This window comes from Nycticebus coucang, chromosome 11 (genome assembly GCF_027406575.1).
Source record: "Nycticebus coucang isolate mNycCou1 chromosome 11, mNycCou1.pri, whole genome shotgun sequence".
In the NCBI taxonomy this organism is placed as follows: domain Eukaryota; kingdom Metazoa; phylum Chordata; class Mammalia; order Primates; family Lorisidae; genus Nycticebus; species Nycticebus coucang.
This window is the reverse complement of record NC_069790.1, coordinates 82,907,511-82,931,533: the sequence shown is the minus strand read 5'-3', so window position 1 is coordinate 82,931,533 and position 24,023 is coordinate 82,907,511. Positions and strand designations below refer to the sequence as shown.

General features: G+C 34.0%; 2 protein-coding genes across 5 annotated transcripts in view; one reads left to right on the top strand and one right to left on the bottom strand.

Annotated features, from left to right (window-relative positions):
* Positions 1-24,023, top strand: part of IMMP2L (inner mitochondrial membrane peptidase subunit 2) — a 980,841-nt gene that overhangs the window by 484,936 nt on the left and 471,882 nt on the right. The window lies entirely within an intron of this gene.
* LRRN3 (leucine rich repeat neuronal 3) overlaps positions 11,100-24,023 on the bottom strand; it is a 33,196-nt gene continuing 20,272 nt past the window's right edge. Inside the window, exon 2 of the mRNA XM_053609134.1 lies at positions 11,100-14,106. Within this exon, the coding sequence (XP_053465109.1) occupies positions 11,625-13,748 (2,124 nt within the window). The 5' untranslated portion in view covers positions 13,749-14,106 and the 3' untranslated portion in view covers positions 11,100-11,624. The remainder of the gene's footprint in view (positions 14,107-24,023) is intronic.

The window sequence follows — 24,023 nt, the reverse complement described above, 5'->3', positions numbered from 1 at the left end:
GAGTGACCTGAATTGCAATGAGGACATGGGTTCCTTCAGGGTGAAACAAAGAAAACTTAGAACCCGGCTAGCGTAATCAACAATTTGTGAGGCTGCCTTATGGGACATAGATTAGATTTATTCTTTTTTGCTTCCTAAAATAGAAGTAGGCTAATACAAGAGGGAAAAATCTATTCACCCAAGAGCTTTTCAAAAATGTAATAGGCTGATATCTATTACAGGGGATTGACCCACTCTCCACAGAATGGTCACGTTGTCGGGCATGTCATTGGGAGACTTGGGGGGTGTGTTGGGGGATGACAGGGTGATCCCTGAAGGCATTTTTCATTCTGAGATTGGAGGTTGCTGATGCAACTGTTACTGTGTGGGCAGCACTAGTATGATTGAGATTGAAAATCATAGAGTCCAATAATATTATAAAGATCATAGAAGGCAGAATGGCAGGCTGTTGTCAGAGTATATTTGGAGGACCGGGAAGATGTGAGACAGCTTTTATATATGTTCTTGATTTTATATAAGCACATACCTTTCCATCATGTATATTAAGATAAAATAATATCAAAATTATTTTCTACTTTAAATAATAGATTTTAAAGGAGTAATATGACATCATGATATGTTTGAAATTTCAAGTCAAAGAGAACTTCAGATGAGGTTTAATATATAAAGTCCTTTCTGAAGCCACAGTATTTAAAAATCACAGGGTTGATCTTTAATACAGCAAAGTTTTAGCGATAAGCGCATCACTGCTGAAAAAGCCACCCACAGCTGCTTATAGTGATCACTTTGGAGCAGTGGAAAAATTCAATAGGTTAGAAAATTTGTCTGATAATTTTATTTATCTCCTTCCTATGAACTATAATTCACCAAGGTCAGTTAGTATAATTTTTCTGATATCACAGAGTAGGTATGAATAATGTAAACAAATGCCAGACATAATATATATGAGAACATCTTATATCGTAAAGATAATTTAAATACTTAAAAGGCTTTAAATATGTATAATCAGTAATGTTTTATGATGTCCTCATTAAGATTTTAATTTTAGTTGCAAAATCAGAGGCTATTAGTCTCACAGATATTCTGGTGTTTTATATATTTTAGCTTTAGTGAATCTAAAACTTGATTTTTTTTTTTTTCAGAATGAGATTATAGTTCGTGCCAAGTCACTTACATATTCTTTATGTTGTTCTGAGTATTCCTACTGAGTAGTAGATGGCCTGAGTACTGCAGCCCAACACTGGGGGGAAAATTTCCTTATCAATAAAATAAAATTACCCTGTTTTATTTATTTAGTAAGCACTTTGTTTAAAAAGTTACCTGGTCCTTAACGACAATTAAGGTTATGGGGGGGTGGGGAGGGAGGAAAAGCAGAAAGAGGGATGGAGGGAGGAGGGTGGGGCCTTGGTGTGTGTCACACTTTATGGGGGCAAGACATGATTGCAAGAGGGACTTTACCTAACAATTGCAATCAGTGTAACCTGGCTTATTGTACCCTCAATGAATCCCCAACAATAAAAAAAAAAAAAAGTTACCTGGTCCTTTTATCTACATCATAGTGAAATGCAATAGATACAGGTGTCATGGTGAGGTGAATCTTCTCCACTAAATGAGGAGCTAGCTTCACAGAATATTCAAGAAGTCTTTCTGAGTTTACTCAGGCACCTGTGTCTTGTATATCATACAAAGATGGGTATGCCTGTACCTAATTTATTTTCCATTTAGAATTTTCTCCATTTCAGGTCAAAATCTTCAAAGAAAAGTTTTCAAACAAAACAATATTCAAAATTGAATTGAAAAATAACTATCTTAATAATCTTTGTATGACACTTCCCTAAAACCTTCTTGGGAAAATTGATAGCAAAAATATCTCCAAATTTTTATGTTTTCTATAATAGAAGAGATAAGTTAATACTTTTAAAATGTATCTGAAAATTTAGGGTTTAAAATCTTATGGAATAATATACTCTTTAATAATATGTACCAAACTGCCTTATATTAGATAATCTTAATAAAACTTTTTAAGAACATAGAGGTAAGAAACCATAGAAAACATAAAATAGATATTTATGTAGGTTAGTACTTGTACAAAGATTCTTTGCTATATTTAGTTGTCTTGAGTTCAAGGTCTCAACTGGAAACATAATAGAGACAATTTTTTCTGTATATGAAAAAAGTGATAGTTTTGAAATCTAGGTAGTTAGAAGTGTTTCTGGTATTATACAAAACATAGCCCAAAGAAATGAAACACTGTACTTTTTCCTGGTTTTCCTATATCTATTTTTATCCTTATATACCTATTAAACTCCATGTAACATATTTGTGAAATTTCTGAAATAGAAATACAATTGATAGTGGAAATAGAACTAGGTCAGTCTTAAATTCAAAGACACAGGCCACAATTTTACATTACATTTGGATTTTTATATACAAAACTACCTAGAATACCTAGAATCTCTTTCATTTATTTGACCTTTGGGAAGATAGTAGAGAACTGGAGTGACATTTTTGACCCTCTTCTAATTTCGTGGGAGACATATTTTTAAAACACCTGAAATTAGGATAGCTAACAAATCTTGGACTATAATAACCCTGAAGATGAAGGGTGTATGTCTCTGAGTGTATGCCTTTGGGAGTGTTGAGAGAGAGGTTTCAGATTAGGGACTGTCCAAGTGGGTGTAGAGGTGTAGAGGTGCCTTTCCGCCTTTCCTTTTCTCTCTCATGTTCCACTTCTCATATGTCTAGCTACGGACTAAGGATTAGATGGGAGATGAGGGCTGGACTATAGAGGGAGATGGCATTGAAATATGAGAAACTAACTTTGTGCCCTTATAAATTCTGGTGTTTTAAATTTGGCATAGTCACTTTTTCCTGGTGTATTACTACCATTTACTACCATGTTTAGTAAAGAATTAAGTTTTGTTTTTACCTCCCTCCCTATTTTTCCTTCTGAAGCTGGCTCCTTTTTCCTTCTTTGGAACTTTTTTCCAGTTGCTCATCACTCTGCTATTAAAATTCTTCAGCCTGTTATCATCTTTATACCGTAACTAGTCTACTCCCAACATTTCTCTACCTTCTCATTTAGGAAAATGAAAGAGGGGGATTGTGTAAATATTATCTTAATTGTGAGTTAGAAGCCTTTCTGGGCTGCTTTAAAATAACACCGTACTGCCCAATATGTGTAAGCTGTCCCTATGCCTATTAGCTTTTATTAACCTGTATTGCCATTGCCAGATTCATTTGTTTGTATTTACCTCTTCACTACAAGTTTTATGGTATCAGGGGCTTTGTCTATCACTATCAATATTGAGTCTGTAGTAGCTAATATTTTGTCTTGTCCATAGCAGATCCTGAATAAATGCCGTGTGAATAAAGCATGGTGTACTCCTTGTTTCTCTGCTTAGAAAGTTTGCTATTATTTCCCTTGGAAGAATCTCTACCATACAAATCAGTCATTAAAAAACAAACAAGCAAACAGAAAAGGTGAGGGCATACCACTTGAGATGAGACATGGGCCCAGTATAGCAACTTTTAAATATTTACAACTAAAATTCAGTATAGAAGCTTTTAAATATTTACAAATAAAATTGAAGAACTTCTTTACACATAAAGTTTTTTATCCATGTCAATTTAACTTCATAGAATCTCATTGATCTATGAAAGTATTTTTTTTATTTTTTTATTTTTTGTAGAGACAGAGTCTTACTTTATGGCCCTGGGTAGAGTGCCGTGGCCTCACACAGCTCACAGCAACCTCCAACTCCTGGGCTTAAGCGATTCTCTTGCCTCAGCCCCCCGAGTAGCTGGGACTACAGGCGCCCGCCACAACACCCGGCTATTTTTTTCGTTGTAGTTTGGCCGGGGCCAGGTTTGAACCCGCCACTCTCGGTATATGGGGCCGGCGCCTTACCGACTGAGCCACAGGCGCCGCCCATATGAAAGTATTTTTTTAAAGAACTACTTGGTTTCTTCTACTGGGAAGTATAGATGGTCACCTTTCTATGTGGGCACCTGTAGGTTTTAGTCAAATGGATAATTTTGATGGTGTCACATTTTTAATTAATGTCTTTTGCTACCTCATTTATCAATACTTAATCCATATCATCTACTCTATATTAAATAATTTAGTTACCTAGAACTACTGTATGTAAGTCATAAATTAGAATTCTTGAGAAACCAACACTTGTAATAGATTACAAGTCAGCTAAGGTAAACTGTATCAGAGCACAATGACTTCTGACTCCTGATAAGCTGTCCTTGTTAAGGATACTGAGTTTCTAGAGCCTGTGGTGTCACTACTCACAGGATGAGATTGTTGGTGGAACTAAAAGAGAAGGTTTTGTTTTCTCAATCTTACTCTTTATGTAGAATGTGCCTTCTAAGATTGAGATATTATGCATGGTAAATGTAATCCAAGAGGTGGAAAACAGGTTAAACAGGTAACTGACCATCTTCTACTTTTCTTTAATGGGATCGAGAAAGAGAGGAGCATTATCGATTGGGACTATGAAATGGGCACATGGAAGTAATTATAAAAAATCTTTTAAAAGTCTCTAGTTTTGTACCTTTTGGGTACTTAGTGAATATACTTATTTTAAAATTTTTATTTGTAAGAATAGGCATAACTTTTCCTTTGTTCCTCATGCTCTTTGTCTTTGGCAAACATGTTTAACACATTCCTGATGTAAAACTGAGATAAGAATATTATCAAAATATAGATGGGGGGATAGTTAGAAGATAAGAGGCACTATTAATGAATCTAGTGTATTATTGATGGATTGTTCTCTTCCTAAAAATCACATCCATCGTAGTTATTTTTGGGAGCTATGGCCTGCTTATAAAGTGCATGGGTTTTATAATGTCTCCTAGTCTTGTATCATTTGTTTTTTCTGTTTCTATGTTACTATTATTGCTATCTTAGGGGAAAAGATACTGCTTTGAGCCTGATAGATAAAATGTTCAGTATTAACATTTCATTAAAATGTTCAGTATTAACACTGAACTACAGTGGAGTTCATGAGGATTGAGTAAATTGAATTGTAAATATATAATAAATATATATGCTATATAAAGGAATATATTATATATTTGGAGAGACAGAGGTACTATCTATGTTTGGTACATAGTGAGATGCTACTTACTATCTTTCTACCATGCTCTTTCTCTTTATAAATGTGGAGTAGATTTCCTAATACCCTAGAAATTTGATAGTCTGACATATATTCAAAGTTTAGTAAATGTTTTCTTTCATGCCTTCCTTTTCCCTTTATTTATTTAATTTATTTATTTGAGACTATATCTCAAGCTGTTGCGCTGGGTAGAGTGCTGTGATGTCATAGTTCATAGCAACCTCCAACTCTTGGGCTCAAGAGAGCCTATTACATCAGTTTTTCTAATTTTAGTAGAGACAAGGTCTTGCACTCATGAACTCAAATAATCCACTGACCTTGGCCTCCCAGAATTCTAGGAGTATGGGTGTGAGTCACCACACCAGGCCTTCCTTTTCCTTCCTAGTTTTTAATCTTGCTACTCAAATCAATATGTATGCATATTTATTCAAATATAATAGGCTGATAATATATTTATGAATTGCTATGTACTTTTTGTTCTAAGAAAATACCTGAAGCATTGCATTGTTATTTTAGGACTGATCCTGGACAAATGCACACGTAATTCACTGGAAGGTAAACCTTATTTCTCTTAACCTTTTTTTGAGACAAAGCCTCCAACTGTCACCCTGGGTAGAGTGCTGTGGAATCAAAGCTCACAGCACCCTCCAACTCCTAGACTTAAGCAATTCTATTGCCTCAGCCTCCCAAGTAGCTGGGACTACAGGCGCCCACCACAATGCTTGGGTATTTTTTTGGTTGCAGCCATCGTTGTTTGGCGGGCCCTGGGCTGGATTCAAACCCCCCAGCTTAGGTGTATGTGGCTGGTGCCTTAGCCGCTTGAGCCACATGCCCTGAGCCGACAGGGCTATTTTTGATGTAATTCCCCCTTTTCATGGTAGTCACTTACTTCCCATTGATTTGTATGGAGAAGTATATTAGTAGAAAAAATGTTATTTTTTTTCCTACTATTTTTATATCCTTTCTCTATCATATCCATAGTTAGAAGGAATTTTTTACACTCAAGGGTTTGAATTGACTTGTTAGCGGCATCATATAATTATAAACATTCATGTATTTTACATGGAAATATTTTTAAAACCATGATAACATAAATGATTTAATATGAAAATTATATACTAGAATGTTGATTTATTAATTAACTGTTAATTAATAAATAATGGTTGCAGGACTGTTCCCTGCAACCATTATTAAAGGGATGTTTTCTAGCAGTTATCTCACCCTAATTCTAGTTCCGATAATGAATTTCAATTTTTACATAGTACACTTTTGAGGAACTGTTTTGGTGTGTTTAGCTATATTGCTTTAATAATGGTACCTCTGATGGTTTGAGAACTATTTCTGTCTTTACCAGCCTTGAGTCAGGTACCACAAATGACAGGAAGGTTATTTTATTACACTCTGATTCTCTCCCTGCCAGGATTAGGAAGGTCAATTTATGTCCCAAGCTTACTCCATTATTTGTTCCAGAGGCTGGTAAACATTATAAAGGGATATTGCAATTGGATTTTGAATCAATAACTTCAGACACTGAACTGTATGTTTTAACAAGAAGCTGAATTTTTCTTACAATGGTGGCATAATGCTATTAGTTTCTCGAAGATATATTATTGTTAGAAAGGATAAATATAAACACACAAAGTGCTGTGAGGTCTCCAAATGTCATTGTAGTTCATTCTTCTAAAAAGCCTACTAAGGTCAACCACAATGTTTTTTGCTATGCTTTTTTTGTTCTTGACCACTTCCCAATAATTTTGAAATCATGTATGGTATCTTGTTCAAATGCCTCAGTTTCCTTTTAAGAGAAAGTCCTATTGATGTATCTGTGAGATGTGATCCCTTGGAATACACTATATGGCTTGCTGCAAGGATGAGCAAAGAGTTGTCTAAGATATATGTAAAGTGAACTAGAATGGGCAAATTCAAAACTCTTTAGGCTTGTCCATTTTCAGGACAAATGAAAAGGAATCACATTTTATTTTCTATGGTATTGTCTCACCTGGGAGCACTGAATGCGTATTACTCAATTCATGAGCACTTATGTATAATTGAGGAAATCTTTAGGCCAGATTTTAGAAATACTCTGTATTTTGTTATAATATTCTTCTTTACAATTTCTGTCTTAATAATTTTTCTTAGGATTTGATATATGGTTTATGACTATTAAGTATTAACTCTGAATTTGTCCATTGTTCTGTATAAAAATACTATCTTTATTTTCTCCTTGTTTCATGGGAGTAAGATAAATCTAGCCTATGGTCACTATGAACAGTGAAGTCCTCACTTTTCAAATGAACACATAGAAATAGTCACTGCTGTGTTGAAACTAGAGTAAATTCCTTTCTTTTTTTCAGAATTCCCCGATACTGATGGTAGCATTTTGATTCTAGGCATGGCCTTTTCATTCCAGTATCATGCTGCAATTCTCCTCAGCAACGACCTACTTAGCATTGCGTTAGTCAGGGCAAATGATATTATACCAGTAGGGTCTGTAGAACCAGGGGTGAAAATATTACCATCTGAAAGAAAAGATCCCTGTAGTCTTTTCTGTTAAATTTATCCCAAAATGGCAATTTGGGATCCTTGATATAATTAATGTATCAGTAAACAAAAACATTTACTTATTTGTTATAACTTCTCTTGAGAAATTTGGAAAAAAAAAGATTGGATCAAATGAATGTTAACAACAATTTAATTACTCTTCATTGTTTTCTGCCTCATAGAAAGTCAACATTAGGTTGAAGCCTGATATTTCTTATGGTAACAATATAAACTTAGAATTATTTCCTTCTAATTGGGATAGTTATGGGGACATTTCATTGGAATTTTTCCTTTTTATACCTTTTTTTAAAACTTTTAGTTTTTATTATTTGCTTTATTAGTTTCTGACATATAACTTCTGATTTTTAATCTAAAAATCCAGTTTAGGTAATTTTAAGGTTTTTCTTGATAGATATTGGAAGATCTTATAAAAATGTGGACGGAGTAGTGTGCTGCTTCTTGTGGTAGAATATGTAAATGTTTTGTCACTACTAGATTGCCTTTTTGAATTTTACTTCTCATTTTCTTGGCTGACCAGTCACTATGAGTTTAAACTCAGGAAAACCTGACAGTTATTTGCATCTTTATGCCTAGAAATAATTTGTGGTGCATAGATATGCCTTCAGTTTAACTAGTCTAAGGGTAGTTTCTCTAGATATAGAGAATAAAATCAAATTCCTGTGTCAATGCATTATGATAAGGAAAACATTTTAGACCAGGAAAGAAAGCTTTTGGTTTTCTAAGTATTATTATGGGAAAATATGGATGAAAGCTGGGACTTCATTAAGTAACATAGTTAACATGTATTTGTGAAAACATTGTTAAAGAAAATAAACCAGAGAGTAATCCAGTAGAATATGTCTCTAGGTGGGGGGTAATTTGTTCACTTCCTTTTCCTGTGACTTAATAGCCTTGTAATGTAAATTTCTTAAGTATAAAAAAGGAATGGATAAAGTAAGGAATTATTTCCTTAAACTTATGCTTATTCATATGGAGTTTTGCTTTTGTCTAATTGTAATAAAAACTTAAATACTGAAATAAGTGTCAAATGACTGAGACATGTACCATCAATTTATTTAATTTCTTTCTAGGCATAATAGTTAACATGTAACTGACAACATGTTGCTGCTTGCCTTACTGACAATTAGAAGTTTTGCTTCCCCCCACCTTTTTTTTTGGCTGGGTTGAACCCGCCACCTCCAGTATTTGGGCCAGTGCCCTACTCCTTTGAGCCACAGGTGCCAACCTGCTCCACACTGTTTTTATATATTTTGTATTCAATTGTGTATGATTTCTTTCCTAAAACTTGTATTTTCTTTTGTACCATAAATTATAAAATATGTACTTTTTCTAAAATCATTTTTTTGAAAGCTGTTTTCCTCCATACAAAGTGAGATTAGTTGACATTCATTGAGGTATATACATGAGTTTTATTTGTTATAGGTAAAATTTTTTATTGCAACATTTGCGTCCATATGCTGTCACAAAATTGTAAGTTGTACATCTGGAGTTGTACAACTCCAGATGACCAGTTGTACAGTTGACCAGTGCTTAGTTAATTTTATGTGGGGTTTAGGATGTCATATAGGGAGTATAAAATACTGTTTTCATTATAGAAGCAAATGCATTTTTTCTTTCTCGCTAGCAATTTGAATCAAAATTTAAGCAAATAAATAGGATCATGATTTGCTTTGAGCATCTATATTTATTCAGCTATAGCAAAAATACTTTATTTTATTACTGTTAGGTGTCTGAACAGGATAATTCATAAAAAAATTTTAAAGACATATGTAGCTTGAAATAGATTCTGAGTTTTACAATATTTTTATGATGGTTCTTCATTCAAATAGGTTTAATAGAAACATACAAGATACTTGCTGAAGTTCCTGCTGACCCCCACAATGCCTGCATCCTTACAGGTCCTATTTCAGCTCCTATATTTTTGACAAATAGCTGAGCTCCCAAAAGCCCTGTCCATGGTGCTGAAACCTCTCATGATATATGAGCATGTCTGGCTGATAAATTCTAATGTCAGCCTCTGTGTGATAGTGATTCATCAGGTTGTAAAATTTGTGTTTGGGAAGCACACTGAATTACTAAGTTCCATATTTTGGTTGTGTTAAGATTAACACAGTTTGTCTTTTCATTTTAAAGTGTTCATAACAATTATATTACACGTTGTCAAAAATGGGCAGAATTTAATTGAAAACTGTCAATGCTATCAAAAAAAGAAATGTCTAATATTAAATAAGTTCATATGACTACAGTGCTAGAAATATGTGTGGGCTAGTCGTGTGTTGATAATATGCAGCGAGCTACTGTAAGAAAAGTTAGACACTTGCTTATGAACAGGGACAATGACAATTAACATGGAAGCCCCGTAGCTTTATAGAGTTAGGTCATTTGTCTGGAAAAAACTATGGCTTACTACCTTAGCTATTTTTTACTGCTTGAGGATGTTTCCTTTTTTACAAAAATACATTTATCTTTGTAGGACTGTGGAGTTTATTTGTAAAAATGACCAAAATCCTCAAAAATCTTATTTTTTTCCAATTTAAATCCTTATATTTCCTATGTAAAACTTTAAAATACCTAGAAATGTTCTTGTCACTTCAATTCAGTAATTGATAATATCTTAATCTGTGGTGCCTTATATGTAGTCATAGAGGATTGCACTTCATTTTTTTTCTTTTAGTTTAAATTAGTTTCAGAATGTCTTCCTTTAACTACTAAAACTTTTTCTCTTATGGTTTGTTGAACTGTGCAATTATCTGAATTATGTAATTTTTATATTGAGGTGAACTAAACAGAAGGGAGTATTTTAGAAACTTGAACCTGATAAAAATCTACTACCAATGCTGTGTATTTTATAATGAATTTTTAAAATTTTAGTCTTAGAATGGGACATATTTCCTTGCCATGTTTGCAGCATAGTGAATTATAATTTTCTTATTATTTTACTGATCTTCATTAAGTGTTTAACATAGAGAGATTTGAACATTACACCTAGATTAGAAATCCTATTGGATGGAAGATGGTAATGTTTTCCCAAAGAACAAACTCCCTAAGCTGAGCCACTACTAATTATTGAAATAATATTTTAGTTGCTAAGATACTGGATTTGTGTTACCTGAACCTAATAATGAAATCCACCCTAAAAGCTTCTTCTTGAGAAAAGAAAATCATTAGGTGAATACATGATTTTCTAGAGGATTTGTTTCCATGAATAATTAAAGGATTAAATATATTATTATTATTATCATTGCCTTTTAATGTTGATAAAATGCTTTTAAAAATCCATTTTTGCACATTATATACATACAGTTTCATAACCCAATAAAAGTGTCTTAGTCTTAGCATTGAAAATGCCATTATAGAAAAACACTTCTTAAAAACTTTGTAATTTAAATGATACCTGGTCAGATGATATTTCCCAGAAATTATTCTTTATTTAGAAACAAAAACAAGACAAAAGCAATTGATTTTAATCCAAAATGTATTTTTCCTTATAAAAGAAGTCCACATACTCACTGTGTCTACTCTACAGAATATGACCATTTTATTACACCACGTGTCAATTCAAGTTTATATGGTCACTGCAAAAACTCGTGGCTAATATGTGTAATACAACACAGGAGGAGGTATTGCTCAGTTCGACTACTCTTATAGACTTAAAAAAAAATACAGAAATGTTTTTGTCCACTTTAACTGTAATCCAGACATAAAAGTTCCATGAAAGTTCTAGAAAATGGAGTCATTGTATTTGGTTGCCACAGTGCCCCTTGAAGCCAGTTAATTAAAATGCTGACCTTGTACATATTTCCATTTGTTGGGAGCAGCATTGGTGAAGCTTAAACTTCTGTTTAGAGAGTAATGTTTCTCTGCCTTTCTTTTTTTTCTTTTAGCACAACCGTAGTCTTGAGCTTTTCTTTAAAGTAGGTTCAGTTGGTTGTTTTAGGTATTTGTTGGTACACCTATAACAGTTGTTTTCACTTCCAATGATGTACCCTTTTCTTTGCCTGCTTCCCAGAGGTTTATCAGAGGAGGATAAAGCTCACTGAATGCAAAGCTTGGTTTCTGCAAGTAATTCCTCACATAGCTCTGTCCACCATCACAGTCCATTTCTTGAGAGAGGCAGCTGATGAGACATACCACACCAATGACCCCCAGGAGGCCCCCGACACAGGTCATAAGTGCTGTGGTGTCACTCCTCTCATGCTCTTTTGGATCAGGATCCAAACCTTTTGTGGTGACATTTATACATTGTTTTCTGTTTGCCTGATAGACGGTGGGGATATCAATACAAATTTTATACTCTGTTGATGGGTTCAGATGAGTAAGATTATAGACCTTGACATCAGATGGTATTCGAGCACTTTGGGCAACATGAGAGCTTTCAGACTTGACAAATGCTGTCCACTTAACACTGGATTTGAGAATTTTAGAACTCGCTTTCCAAGACACCAGAACTGAGTTAGCCTGAATATCTCTTATTTTAATATTCAAAGATCCATTGTTATCCTGGGGAAAAGATCCATCTACTTTGATCATAACAGACTTCAAGTCAGCACCTACTAAGTTAGTTGCTATACAAGTGTATAAACCCCCTTCTTTTGGGGTTATGCTGCTTATATCTAGCGTGCCTTCAGAATGGACATAGAACTTTTCTGTTAGAGTATTAGGCAAGAGTTTTTGACCAGAAGGTGTTATCCAATACATTTCAGGCTGAGGTTCTGCTGTAGCTCTACAGTGTAAGGAAACATAACTCCCAGCTTCTACATTTAAATTAGAAGGAAAACTCTCAGGAGCTATAAGAGGGAGACAGATTTCCATCATGTCTCTGAAATGTACTTGCCGAACATTCTGGCCTTGAAATTCAGGTGGGTCCATACAAAACAGTGAATCTGGCTCCATAAATCGAATGTTGGTTTTGTTCATATTAATCCAGCGGATGACACAATCACACCTGATGGGGTTACTGTGTATGCTGATTTCCTTGAGGTTTGGCAGAGACTCAATGGTACCATGGTACAGGGCACTGAGGGCATTGCTGTTCAGCATAAGTGACTCGAGCCTGGGGAGTCGGAAAAATGCATTGGGGTGAATGTAAGATAATCTAGGATTGTTAGTAGCTTCTATTTTTCTTAAATCTGGCAAGTTATCCATGGCAAGACTGTCGATGGAAACAAGCTCAGGCATGTTATTTATTCCCAACTCTTTTAAGTGTAGCATATTACTGAAGTCACCCCTTCGTATCCTATTAATAGGATTTTTATTTAGATCCAAAAATTTGAGATTTATAGCTTTTTGAAGAGCAACATGGGGCACTTTTATAAGCCTATTATCATAAAAGGAGATACTTTCTAAGTTTTCGAGTCCAACCAAGGCATTATCTGGTATTTCTGTGAGGTTTATACCAGCTATAACCAGGCTTCGAAGATTGATAAGAGGCTTAAAGTTCATGTCTTTGATTTTGATGATTGGATTTTCCCCAATCATCAGAATCTCTAGATTTGGAAGAGCATCAAACCATTTACTATTGATCATCTGCAATCTATTTGAATTGAGATGAAGTCGAAGAAGATTGTGTAGGCCAATGAAGGCTCCAGGTGAAATTGTAGAAAGCAAGTTGTGATTAATGTAGAGTTCTTGTAAGTTGCTTAGTTCAGACAGACATTTTTCAGGCAACTCAGTAAGTTTGTTTTCCTCTAGGTACATAGAAAGGAGCTGGGGCATCTCTTTTACATTAATGTTGGTGACTGAAGATAAATTGTTTTGAGATAAATCCAGGCCAGTAAGATTTACTGGAAAGTCTATGGAGTATTCAATTTTTGCAATGTTATTAGTCTGTAGGAGCAGAATTTGTGTGTCAGCAGGCAATCTGGTTGGAAAATTTAAAAGACCTAAGTCATTACAATCCACTGTAGATGCTTCCATGTAGATGGATCTGGGTGTGAACCAGGGTCTGATTTCACATGTACATAATTGTGGGCAATCCACTTTTTTATCTACAGCTTGTACTAGTGTAGTGATAGTGAGGCCAAGTAGCACATGAATTCGGAGTGGCATGTCCTTCATCTTAGCTTTCGTCTTTAGAAATTTAATGGGCCCTTAAGGATTCCACAGTCACTGCTAGTAAGTTCAGTAAGAGCTGATTGATAAGGAAAAGACTTGCATTTGTCAAATGATGAATGCCGTAGACCCACAAAGTTTTTCTTCATGGAAATAAGTGACAGTGCCACAATTGCATTGTCCAAAAATGCCATGCATATTGGAGAAAAGAAAGTCACTGTCTCCTTAGTGATGTAATATTGATGTACTTTTTGAAGATGGAGTATGTATGGATGGTCACAGGAGACTGGGAAATTCATTTACTTAGGAGTATAATATTCAAATGTCATGCTTGTTCAGTATTTGCAGAAGTAGCAGCATGTTGCTAAATGTAATAAAATATGAAAGAGAAAGGAGAAAAATAATCAGCACAAAGGAAAAATACCATAATTAATATCCATTAAGTAATTACAATTGTTTCAGGCATAAATAGTATTCCTAGGATTTACAGTTACTCCAGTATGTTTTGATGACTATCTTTGTTATGATCGTAATTGGTTATTCTTGGCCCAGACATCAAAGAGGCTGAGAAATTTCATCCTTAAAAGGCTGCAGTTTCATTGTACATTATGATTATATTTCCAGAATTTTTCTGTTATTTCAAATATTAACTTATTTACCCCTTATAATTTTATTACATATTCTTTTTTATAGGGGAAAAAAGAAAAGCACCTTTTCAATGATGGTGGCTTCCCCACCCCGCTTACAAAGGAAAAATAATAAAGGTTATAAATAAATAATGCTATTCTGATAACCAAATGAGTTCGATTGTGCTTCCTTAGACCCCGAGGAGACAGCATTTGGAGACAAAATTATAAAATGATTATTAAGTAAACTAGAAGTAGTGGTAGTTAGCTTTGTTTCCCATTTTTCTTCATACTTATTTCTATAGTCTCCTTTGTATAAAGTGACTTGAATTTTGCAGTATTTAGAAGAGATTTAAGTCCAACTTGCTATAGATATGTCTGCATATTATCATTCTTAACTGAAGTCAGATTGTTTGTTTTTACATTTTCTTGATAATAACTTATATTTCATTACTTACTAACTGAAAAAAATCTTTATTATATCAATAAAACAGACACTTAGTTTTTTTTAAGTGGAGACTGATATCTTTATGGCAGAAAAATAAGAAATTCTAAAACATGGCAGAATGGCAAAGCAAGTACCACATGTATTCAATACTAGATTGGAACTAGTTGAGTAACACCTATATACACATAGGCAAAACTCAGTGGAATTCAAGTCGGTGAGAGGGGAGAGGAGGAGATGGGTAAATTCACATCTAATGGGGACATTGCATAGTTTCTGGGTGAAGGGCACCCATAAAAGCAAACAATGTAACCAAAACATGTATATGCCCATAATGTTCTGAAATAAAAAACAGAGTAAGGGAAATTTTAGAACAAAATTGAAATTTTGATATATACTATTTTAAAATATACTCCTTTTAGGGATATATATCATTCAGTGGGACTGCTGGTGATCTCTCCCCTCTAAGTGTACAGGAGAGCTAGAGAACGGCTAGACCCCTTATTCTGGGGCCTTCTTCCTACCACCAGCAGTGTTCTAGAGACTGATAACTCTGTGAACACTTTTCTTTCATCTCTGCCAATATCGACATTCATAATGACATTGCTGACTGAGTAGATTCTTCAGTAACAGAGACATGGTAAATATATTTGATGACCTAGTCTCTACAGAGAGTCAGAAACACTCCTTTTTAATATAAAAAAGTTCTTCTTGAAAATTATAAAACATTTACAATTCAAAGCCATGCCTAATATACTGTTTACTCTTTGTTTTCTGAAACTCAATCATGAGGTTCAGCAAACTTGAATGAAAAAATGTCTTTGCTGTTTTTGGTTACTTTATGTGTATGCTGAACTAAAGTTTTAGGTTTTTATTCAGTATTTCAACTATTACTTAAATCAGTCTTAAGCAGATTCTAAACCCCTTTAGGAAAGAATCTAAAGTGATTTACTCAATGAAGATGCCTGATAAATCCTTCTTATCCCACTGACCCTCTATAATCCAGAATCCTTATTTTTGTGCATGTTTATTCTCATTTTCTGCCATTTTCCTACATGCAACCTTCTCTCTATTGGTAGAGTTATGGGTGCCTCACCTTGCTCACTGCCCAGAATTCCTCTTTCTTTGTTTTATATTAACTTTTACTGTTTTTTCAAACCTCAGCTCAAGCAACTCCTCTCTTGGTAGTCTTACATATAACTCCTCCCTTCAGATGTAAAAAGCTGCCTCTCCATACTCCTTGGCCCAAGTACACACCACTGTCAGAGCATTCACTCCCTTTATTACTTAACCTCCTCAAGGTCATGAAGTTTATCTGATTTCTCATTTCAAATTCCTGGGCATGGTAATTAAAACATAGTAGATGTTATCAAGGAATATTTTGAATGAACCAATAAATGAATTTTATTGGTAAATAAAATTATACATGCATCTTTTACATATGATTCAAGCAATTAAATCTGTTTAATTTCCTACCTTTACTAATTTTAGCTGCTTTAATTTTCATAGGTTCATTTACTTACATAGAATGTGTGTTACTTGTGTAATTAAAATCCAAAGATTGAATCTGAGGATAATACAAAGAAACATTAGACTTAAAAAAAAAGTTAATCTGCTGTTATATGTGTGGCTTGTACTTTAATTTATTCAGTCAACATTTATTAAACACTTTCTATGTTCCAGTTGTTGGATTAATAGCTGGAGGTAATAAAGATGACTTAGATATGGTTACTACTTTACTTTCAGCCTGGAGGGACAAATGTAAGTAAACAGATTGTTACAGTTCCATATGACAGGTCATACTGGAGCATATAACAGTCCCTCCCCTGAATAAAAGTAAAATAAGAACCCATTACTTCTTTATGTCCCAAATGAAGAAAAAGCGTAAGTGCAAAGTAGAAAATACATTTCTATATGTTTTCATAAATGCCTTAGCTGAGAACAGAGGAACTGTAACTTCTGCCAATTAATCAGCTAGGACTACTTTCTTTAGCAGAGCAAAGAGATGTCTATATCCTCCTTTAAGTTTAACTCCAGGATCAGAAATAATAAAAAGCAGTCTGGAAAGCTTTAACAATTAAAGTTCTTGTAGTAGTGAGCAAGTCAACAATTCTTGGTCTGTAGGATGAAATTGTCAGCATAAGAAACACAAAAGAGAATACAGAAATTTAGCCTTTCTTTATTGTAGTATTAACTTCTCTTATGTCTGTGGAAATGATTATGCTGCTTTTATTTGTAGATGATTTGGCTGGTAAGTCCGTAATACTACTAGTATCTCCTTGGTGCTTTATAGCTGTCAAAGTCCTTTCATATTCGCTATGTATTCCACATTAACAATGACCTTGTGAGAGGGGTTTATGTCATACTTTAATCCCCACTTTTTAATATAATTGTATTGTGGAGCATACACTTGAGATCACACAGCTGATAAATAATGGAGTGAGATTAGAACTCAGTTTAGGCCATTAAAAGGAAATAATTTTAAGAATTATTGTATTTTGTCACATTTTTAATATTTGTGGATACTCATCACAATTAGATTTCTTTAATCTAAAAATACAAATTATTTCTAGAAATAATAATATTTGAAACCTTTTATGGATGAAGCTGTTCTTAGTAAAGAGATTTTCAGTCTTTAGTCTCTTCTGTCCTTCATCTTTTATGAAACATTGATCGAACAACTGCTTTTTGGCAGGTTATTGACACACTTATGGACACTGAAAAGTTGATGATAAGGTAAAATATCTGCTCAGCAAGTTCTCAGTTATTGAAGGAGTAGTTAAGAAGAATTCTTCACAGTGGACTTGATCTATAATACAAGTATGAGCAATGCTGTGTGCATGCACAAAGGAGGGAAGGCTTTGCTTTGTCCCTCTAGGAGCAGCATGAACGTTCTGTTGTCTTTTGTAATGTTTATAAAAAATCAACTACAGTGAAGAAACATGCGGGTATGAATATTTAAAATCCACTATTTTTTACAATGAGCTTTTTTATGAGTTTTCACAATGTTAAGGCTTAAGAACAAAGTGTGCCTTCTTCCATGTACCTCATTATGCGTATTACAAAGACTACAGAGTCCGGGGAAGAGAAACATTTGATACTTAAGTTAAAACATTGTTGAAGTTAGAAAATTGCCATGGCTGCATAAAAACCACGTTTTTCCTTTTCTTCTATAGCAAATTGCTAGCTAAGTTCATTTGTATAAAGAACTTAAATTCTATTCTACCATTATCTGACTTTATATTCCCTTGTTGTAAGACTCAGTCTTTCTTCAATTTCAATTGAAGGTTCCATATCCCAGAGGTGTTGTTGAGCTCTACTAAATTACCTTCCTATAGAAGACTATTCTTTCTTTCCTTGGAAGTATTTATTTTCTAGTTTTTCTAACCTAATTATTTGAACTTTCAACTTTCAGGAACTGGATAATGGTAATTATTTGGAATAGTTTAATGAATGCTACCTACCCTTAAAATTTATTTTTTTTAATGAGAGAGCAACATAGGGAAAGAAAATTTGCTTGTATTAGGAAACATGGGCCAGGTTTAATAGATGATTTTGTAATTGTGGACAAGATATTTTACTTTCCTGTGCCTTGGGTTATTGATCTTTACAATTTAGAAATTGGATTTTATGATCCAAATTTGACATTTTGTTCATTTTCTAAACTTACATAATACTGTTCTTTAGACATGAAAGAGGTTTTTTATAAATGGCTAACAACTGGATGTGGGCAAACTCATCTGATTTTAACCTTTGTGTTCTTTAATTGATCATAAGTTTAAATTCAATACTCTAGTCCAGGGGTCCTCAAACTGCGGCCCATGAGCCAAAAGAGGTGATATGATTGTATTTGTTCTCGTTTTGTTTTTTTTACTTCAAAATAAGATATGTGCAGTGTGCATAGGAATTTGTTCATAGTTTTTTTTTAAACTATAGTCTGGCCCTCCAACGGTCTGAGGGACAGTGACCTGGCCCCCTGTTTAAAAAGTTTAAGGACACCTGCAATGCTGTTAACAAATTAGACAGTGGATTTTAATCATTATTGGACTTTTAAAGGCTATCAAATGAATTAGCTGCCATTATTTGTTTTTTTTTGTATGTTTATGTCTGTACAGTAGTGAATGAAGTAGAGAGTTTCTTCAGTCATCAAATTAAGGTAAACTAACTCTAGGAAGATAAATTGTTTGGATTAAGTCACGTGATTTAAATTCAGATATAGGTTTAAATCCTATCAATTTGCCTCCCAAGCCCAGAACTCAACCACTAAGTTCTACTTCCTCTCAAATGGTTATTAAAAAGCAACATTCATCCCAGTATTTTTTTCATAAAGGTTTTTTCTCCAACAGTAAGGATGCATTGCCTTTTTTGTCATTATTGTTAAGTGTTTTTCTTCTTCTGATAGTGAATTTTTACTCAGATGACATTTAAAAGGCTGTTGTTGCAGGGGTCCTCAAACTATGGCTGGCGGGCCACATGAGGCGGTATGATTATATTTGTTCCCGTTTTGTTTTTTTACTTCAAAATAAGATATGTGCAGTGTGCATAGGAATTTGTTCATAGTTGTTTTTTTTTTTTAAACTATAGTCCGGCCCTCTAACGGTCTGAGGGTCAGTGAACTGGCCCCCTGTTTAAAAAGTTTGAGGACCCCTGCGTGAGGTTTGTGAGACGAATAAACTAAAATAACTGTTTTCCAGGTCTAGTGTAGATCAGACAAATCATATTGCTTTAAGTCTTAATTTCCCACCAAATGCAGGGTTTGGACTAAATTTCCATTATTGTTTTCAAATTGATCTTTAATGTTCCAGCAAGTCTTGGAGATTTCTTATGCTTTTGCCATTATAAAGAATTCTCTGTTTGTTGAGAAAATTCCTTTCATTATTTTATAGAATTTGCATAGTAAAATATATGTCTTTTATACCCATATATGTAATGGATATTATCTTTTAGATTGATTTTAGAATGGGTTCTGATATTTTGAGATTCTTAAATTGTCAAAGATCCTCTCATTCTTGATATAGAAATAGCTAAAAAATATTTAAAAAGTGGTGGTGTAATATTCTGGGCTTTTGTCATGTTCAAAACCTTCCATTTTAACACAGAGAACATTAATGTAGATCATAAACAAATCATTTATTATTTCCATCTCTCCTTAAGCCAGGCTCAGATGATTCCTTTATTTTAAAATCTAGGCCTTGCAGTAAAGTTCTTTTGATGAAACTGGTGGGAAATTAGTGCATTTCTTTCCTCTCTCAAGTGTCAAAATAGGCTTTGGGCAGATTGGACTTTTTCTTTTATTGTTTTCAGAATTTGATGCTTGGGCCATATATGGGGATAATTTTATGTAAAAATGATTCCAATGATTCCAAATCATTTTGATACATCAGATTTATGGAAGCTAGTTATAGTACAGCTCTAATTCAGAAAAGATAGTGTGCAGTACAGAAATTCCTCTTTAGAATTTTCTTTCAGAGAGTGAACAATGTAATCTGAATCCCAGGAGTGTTTCATGTTGGCGTAGTGATTTCTGTGTACTCATAAATTACCAGCTTGTCATGATGCTGTCATTTCTTATTATGAAGAGTTCTGATTTGTATTTATTTTTAATTATAGTTATCGCTCAACTGTGCACTTCATTAATGGCATTATATGAGAAGCTGATTTTGGCACATGATTAGCGAAACAAATGATATTTTTGAGCCATAGCTTGTCTCTTTATGCTTGTTTTCTTCTGTGATCATCACTCCATGTATTGGGGGACTCTAATTTACAATATGGCATAACAGTCTTTTATTCAATATTCTTTGAGAGCCAATGGATTTTAATTGCCTTATTTGCTTTTTCAACTTCCCTTTAATTATTGCCTTATATTTAGCATTTGTATAGTCCTCAAGTGTAGCCCTCTCTTGGGAAAAGCACTTATTTATTCATTATCCTTAATATTCACTCATCTTAGTTTGAAGTATAATCATCTTATTTTCCAGGTTGAGAAACAGAGTGATGGAAAACTTGCTTCATGCTATAATTAAAATACAGATCTCTATTTGGGTGATGCCCCTTGTTAAATTACCAGAAAGGTAATTGTGAACGGATGCAGTCTGAAGAGTTAGGAGGCACTCTGGGACCTTTAGCAAGCTTATTTCTAAAATAAAAGTTACCTTTAGACTCTATTATTGCATAATTTTTATGATCACCTGAAATACTACAAAATTGATTCAATGCATTTCTTTGTGCAGACACAATATAAAGTTCTTGATAGATACTGACAGGATTTACACAGAGATTTTGTTATATTTTCAGGTTTTCATCATATTTATTCACATATTTTACATGTGTCAGTTTAGGGTAGAGATATAGCTAGGACACTGATTTCAGTGTAGTCTATAAAAGGAGTCTTAGGATCTGTATTCATTCATGGAAAACTTGGAATTTTTTTATTTGTATGTCAGGAATAATTTATACACATTTGTAAGAGATAATTGTTCTTTTGGCAAAATGTGTTTGTGTACATGCATGGATGATACTGAGATACCATGTACTTTAGTTCTATTCAGGAAATCCTAGGTGCAATAGACTAAATTTTTGCACTAAAACTTCCAGTTTTATTCCTGTTTTTTGTTTCTACCAATAGATGTTTTAGGTGATTTATTTAATTAGGAGTTAATTTGTATTTTAACAATTTGACATGTCTTAAGAGGGAAGTCTCCTCAAATATGCTTTATTTATGACCTTGGCAGTTTTTGCCTCTAAAAGCTCATTCTTATTATCCAGTTTCAGTTTATCTGGGAAGCTACTACAGTACGATCATTTATAAATGATGCCATCCAATTTATCTTCAAAGAAATTTCTGGCTACACTGGCCATCATTTCTTTGGCAAGTTCCCCTAATTGAATGACAATGACAAACCAATGACAATTACAACGGTTTAGAGATGCATATCCCATATAGGACAAACTTTCAATTATCCTACATTTTAGATGAAAACACAGATAATTCAAACAATTTTAAATCATCATCATCTTTGGAAGATGGCCAAATATCCTAAGGCTTTGAAATCTCCATTCTTTAAGTCACCTGAAGACTGTCCATCTCCCTATAGTTAATATAAAAATAAATAAACAAAGTGATCCCAGCTTAAATTGATACTATGGACAGGCATGTCTATGTTGCCCTATGCTTTATTATCTCCCTAGGGTTTTATACCAGGGAGGACATGAAAGGCATGTACGCCAAAGAAAAAGTTTGTTCTGTACTGATTGCCATAAGTAAAGGCTTTTATTCCAGTCTCAGGAGAGATGGTTTTTGACACAAAGATATGCTGTAAAAGGATGACATCAAAAAGGTTTTCTTCCCATTCACATGTACTCCTTGATTAACTCAGTTTGGCAGAACAGAAGGTCATTGCTATGTAAAAAAGATAAGGAAACCTGTGGGCAGGAGTCCAGTGATGTACTATGCACAGAGAATGAAGAATATTTCAGTTACAATATTTTTGTAGAAATTTCAAAATTATATTTCAGGGCAGAACATTCCCCTGGCAGGAACTCAGAGTTGAGGGTCTCCTGGTAGTTCAGTTTCTGTTCAGCATATAATAAAATATTGGTTCTTGTTGCTGTTAAACCAAACAGCAGAAATATCATCAGTGTTTTATATTTTTATCAAGAATTGGGAAGATAAACCATGTTTAGAAAGGAAGTGAAATAAAGTGAGCTCCTACAGTCACAGAATTTCTTCGAATGAGCTAAACAAGAGAATAAATTGTAGCACCACATTTTCAGGTGTACCGCAGGTGAGCCCCTGCCTGCCCTGAGCTCAGTGATGGATGATGTTTTCCTGTTACTGCACCAAAGAGAGCTGATATTGGGATGTAGTCTATGTTGTTAGTTTCTTATAATAAGCATGGAATTGTTTGCCTAGTTTCATTTCAAAAGTGTGCCGGATTTCCCTCCTGGTCTATGGTTTTCCGCTTATATTCTCTTTTAACAATATACTTAAAACAATATTATTATATTTGTGTTTAGGGGCTATAAGAAGAACTTTGACATAGAATAACAACAAAAATTCCATTGAAAGCTTGCAAAAGGCTTCCTGAATTATGGCTTTGAGTCTTAAAAGTATTTTTTAAACAAGACATTTAGGTAATTTTTATGCGTGTTTGTGTATCTTTCTATAAGTAGAAATTCATTACTGTAGAGGTCCTGGGCTTTGCACTAACACTTGTGTTAAATGGTTAATGAGATGACTTAGTGATACTCTGAAGACGTATGAGGGGCATAGTTACTTCCTGTTGCATGATAGATCAGTGAAGCTGTATTATTTATTTCATGTGTGGGAATAAAAGTCACTATATGCCAGTCAAGTTTCCTTTTTCCCATCACCTAACTTACAGCCACTTAATAGAAACCTCACAATAGCCCTTTACTTGGAGTTAATTATGTAGCACTGCCTTATGTAGGTGACCTTGAAAGATTTGGTTGCCTAAACCTCCCTTGAATTTATTTAAATTATTATTGACACAGGTTGAGATGGCTTGATTCACATTATAGTTGCTCATAATGACCTTTAGGATGAATTCTACTTTAATATGTTTTTGTTTCCAGTGATATTTGACTACTCTACCATTTGTAGTGATTTTCTTTTTTTTTTTAATACTTTTTATTTATTTATTTTTATTTACTTTTTTTTTATTGTTGGGGATTCATTGAGGGTACAATAAGGTTACACTGATTGCAATTGTTAGGCAATTGATCCCTCTTGCAATCATGTCTTGATCCCATAAAGTGTGACACACACCAAGGCCCCACCCCCCTGGAAGTGGAAGACATTATTCTTAGTAAAGCATCACAAGAATGGAGAAGCATGAATCCTATGTACTCCATTTTGGTATGAGGATAGTTAATGACAATTAAGGTTATGGGGGGGGGGAGAAAAAGTATTTGTAGTGATTTTCAACTGGTGTGCCAGGATGCGCTGATGTGCTGCAAGAGGATCTTAGGCATGCCGTGAAAAATTTTAAGGATCATTAATTAAATTATTCTTGAAAGAAGTTCATGGAAAAGTATATATTTTTTTGATCAACATAATTTAAGTGTGCCACAGACGTTTAACTAGAGGCTCAAGCATGATGTGAGATTAAAAAAAGGGTTGAAAAACAGTGATTTAAGGACTAGGCTACATCTGGGTTGTGAACATTTGGGAATATGAAATCCTTA